At 74.2% G+C, this 3101-nt stretch overlaps 1 protein-coding gene across 1 annotated transcript in view; it reads left to right on the plus strand.

Moving 5' to 3' along the window:
* Positions 1–4: 4 nt before the first annotated feature.
* MEGF8 (multiple EGF like domains 8) overlaps positions 5–3101 on the plus strand; it is a gene marked incomplete at its 5' end in the record, with an annotated part of 5833 nt that continues 2736 nt past the window's right edge. The window contains 7 exon segments of the mRNA XM_074813908.1: positions 5–77; positions 302–536; positions 971–1097; positions 1180–1390; positions 1498–1712; positions 2090–2297; positions 2689–2899. Of these exon segments, the coding sequence (XP_074670009.1) occupies positions 5–77; positions 302–536; positions 971–1097; positions 1180–1390; positions 1498–1712; positions 2090–2297; positions 2689–2899 (1280 nt within the window).

Below are 3101 nucleotides of genomic sequence, written 5' to 3' on the forward strand. Positions count from 1 at the left end.
GGAGACCCACGACTTCAGCAACCAGCTGCTGCTCTACCAGCTGCGCTGCAACGCCTGGGTGCTGCCCCCCCACACCGGTGAGGGGCCACACCGGGCACCCCGCGATGGGGGGACCCTGACACCGGGGGGTGGGACTGCGCCCCCAGTCACGGGGGGGCGCGTGGGGCCGGGGGGATCGGAGACCCCGGAACGCTCCGGGAGCGGGTGCTCCACGGGGAAGATGCTGCAGCCCGGGACGGGGGGACCCCAGAGGAGCTGGGGGCCCCCGAGCTGACACCGTCCGTCCATCCGTCCATCCCAGAGCCAGCGGTGGTGGGCGAGCCCATGAACCGGTCAGTGGCCCACGCGGTGGCAGTGGTGGGGGGCCGGGTCTACGTCTCGGGGGGCTTCAACGGGGTGGCCCTGGGGCGGCTGTCGGCCCTGCGGCTGCCCGCGGACCCCTGCCTGTCCCTGCCCGGCCCCGAGGCCTGCAACCGCTCGGGCGCTGCCTGCGCCTGGTGCCACGGCAGCTGCCTGTCCGCCGACGCTGCCCAGCGGTACGGGGGGCCGGGGGGCGGGGGGGGCACGGGGGGCTGGGGGGGCAGCTGTGGGGTGGGAGGGGGTGCAGGGGGCTATAGGGGGGTCTGGGGCAGCCGTGGAGCTGGAGGGCGTGCGGGGGGCTATAGGGGCATCTGGGGGTAGCTGTGGGATGGGAGGGGGTGCGGGGGACTATGGGGGGGTCTGGGGGCAGCTGTGGGGTGGAAGGGGGTGCAGGGGGCTTCAGGGGGGGGTCTGGGGCAGTCGTGGGGCAGGAGGGGGTGCAAGGGGGGAGTACAGGGGGGTCTGGGGGCAGCCGTGGGGTGGGAGGGGGTGCAGGGGGGCTATAGGGGGCTCTGGGGGCAGCCGTGGGGTAGGGATATGGATTAGGGCTGAGGGTGGGCAGTGGGGGGTGAGTGGGCGGGGCATGCAAATGAGATGCAAATGTCGCCAGGCTGGGCTGCGCCCCCGGCCCCGCCGCCTGCTCCCCGAGCCCGCGCTCCCCCGAGGATTGTCGGCGCCTGCGGACCTGCAGCGAGTGCCTGGCCCAGCACCCCCGCGCCCTGCGCCAGGGCCCCCCGGTGAGGCGGGGGGACGCGCGCACCCCCGGGACGGGGCTGGGGCACGCCGGGGCGCCCCTCACCCCCGCCCGCCGCCCCCCAGGCCCCCCCGCAGTGCAAGTGGTGCACCAACTGCCCCGAGGGCGCCTGCATCGGCAGCGGCGGCAGCTGCACCTCGGAGAATGACTGTCGCATCAACCAGCGGGAGATCTTCGCCGCGGCCAACTGCTCCGAGGTGTCCTGCGAGGCCTCCGACTGCCCCAAGTGCACGGCCTCGGGCAAGTGCATGTGGACGCGGCAGTTCAAGCGCACCGGTACGGGGCGGGGGGCGGCGGAGCTGAGCCAAGGGGGCTGCGCTGAGCCCTCACCGCGGGCGGGGGGCACAGCGTGGGGCACCCCAGCAATCTCCCACGCCCCCCAGGCGAGACCCGCCGCATCCTGAGCGTGCAGCCCACCTACGACTGGACCTGCTTCAGCCACTCGCTGCTCAACGTCTCCCCCATGCCCGTGGAGTCCTCGCCCCCCCTGCCCTGCCCCACGCCCTGCCACAACCACAGCTCCTGCCCACTCTGCCTGGCCTCCAAGGGGGCGGACGGCGGCTGGCAGCACTGTGTCTGGAGCGTCAGCCTGCAGCAGGTGGGGGGGCTCGGGGGGGGCTCGTCTGGGGCTGGGGGGGAGTCGGGGGACGAGGAGGTGGGGGAAACCGAGTATGAGGGCGTGGGGAGTCCAGCTGTGGGGTGTAGGGGGGAGCTGGGGGGCTTGGGAGGTCTGGGGGTCTGAGAATGGGTTGTGGGGTATAGGGGGGAGTTGGGGTGGAGGAGGTGGGGGAACCAAGTTCGGGGTCTTTGGGCTCCGGTTGTGGGGTGTAGGGGGAAGCTGGGGGTGCCACAGCATCAGGGGGTGGCTGGGGGGATGGGTGTGGGGTGCTTGGGGGGGCTACGGAGCACAGAGGGCAGCTGGGGGGAGGCTGTGGGGCACAGGTCCCCCCCCCCAGCCCCTTTCTCCCCCTGCAGTGCATGAGCCCCAGCTACGTCCCCCTGCGGTGTGCGGCCGGGGCGTGTGGACGGCTGCTGCGGGGGGCCGAGAGCTGCACCCCGGGGTGTGCGGGGGCCCCCCAGTGCTCCCGCTGCCTCCGCCAGCCCCGCTGCGGCTGGTGCGCCCGCCGCGGGCACAACGGCAGCGGCCGCTGCCTGGAGGGCGGCCTCCACGGCCCCCGCCACGGTATGCTGTGGGGCGGGGGGGCATGGCAGGGATGCCTGGGGGAGGCTATGGGGTGCCTGGGGCGGGGACAGAGGGCTCGGGGGGGTTGTGGGGTGCCTGGAGCAGGGGGTGCCAGGAGAGGTGCTGGGGGGGGCCTTGGGGTGCCTAAAGGTGGTTATGGGGTGCCAGGGGGGGCTATGGGGTGCCTGGGATGGGTTATGGGGTGCCTGGAGCAGGGACAGAGGGCTCGGGGGGCTTATGGGGTGCTTGGGACAGCTGTGGGGTGCCTGGGGGGGGCTGTGGGGAGCCTGGGGGAGGGGCTGTGGGTGCCTGGGGCAGCCGTGGGGAGCCCAGGTTGGAGCTGTGGGGCAGGGGGAGCCGCATCCCCCCAGCCCTTTCCCTGCGGCCCCAGGGCTGGCGCAGGCGTGTGGGGCGGAGGCGGAGTGGGCTTTCCTGGGCTGCCCCCCTGAGAACGAGTGTCTCAACGGGCACCACGACTGCAACGAGACCCAGGACTGCCGCGACCTCCTGCACGGCTACCGCTGCGCGTGCAAGAGCGGCTACACGCTGGATAAGTGAGTGTGCGAGGGGCGGGCGGCGCGAATCCCCCCGCGCGGCGCTGTGCGCGGAGCCGGCGGCCGGGTGGGCTCGTGCGAGGGCGTCGTGCCGAGCTACCGCCGGGGTTTGTGGGGCCAGACGGGTGCCCGGGGCGCCCTGCGCGTCCTCGTGAGCACGTGGGGAGCGGGTTTGTGCGCTCAGAGAGCCCCGGGAGCGCGAGGGGCACCTCTGCGTGCCCCCGTGCCCCCACCCCCCCCCCCCCCCCCC

This window comes from Strix aluco, unplaced genomic scaffold (genome assembly GCF_031877795.1).
Source record: "Strix aluco isolate bStrAlu1 unplaced genomic scaffold, bStrAlu1.hap1 HAP1_SCAFFOLD_147, whole genome shotgun sequence".
NCBI classification, from domain to species: Eukaryota; Metazoa; Chordata; class Aves; order Strigiformes; family Strigidae; genus Strix; species Strix aluco.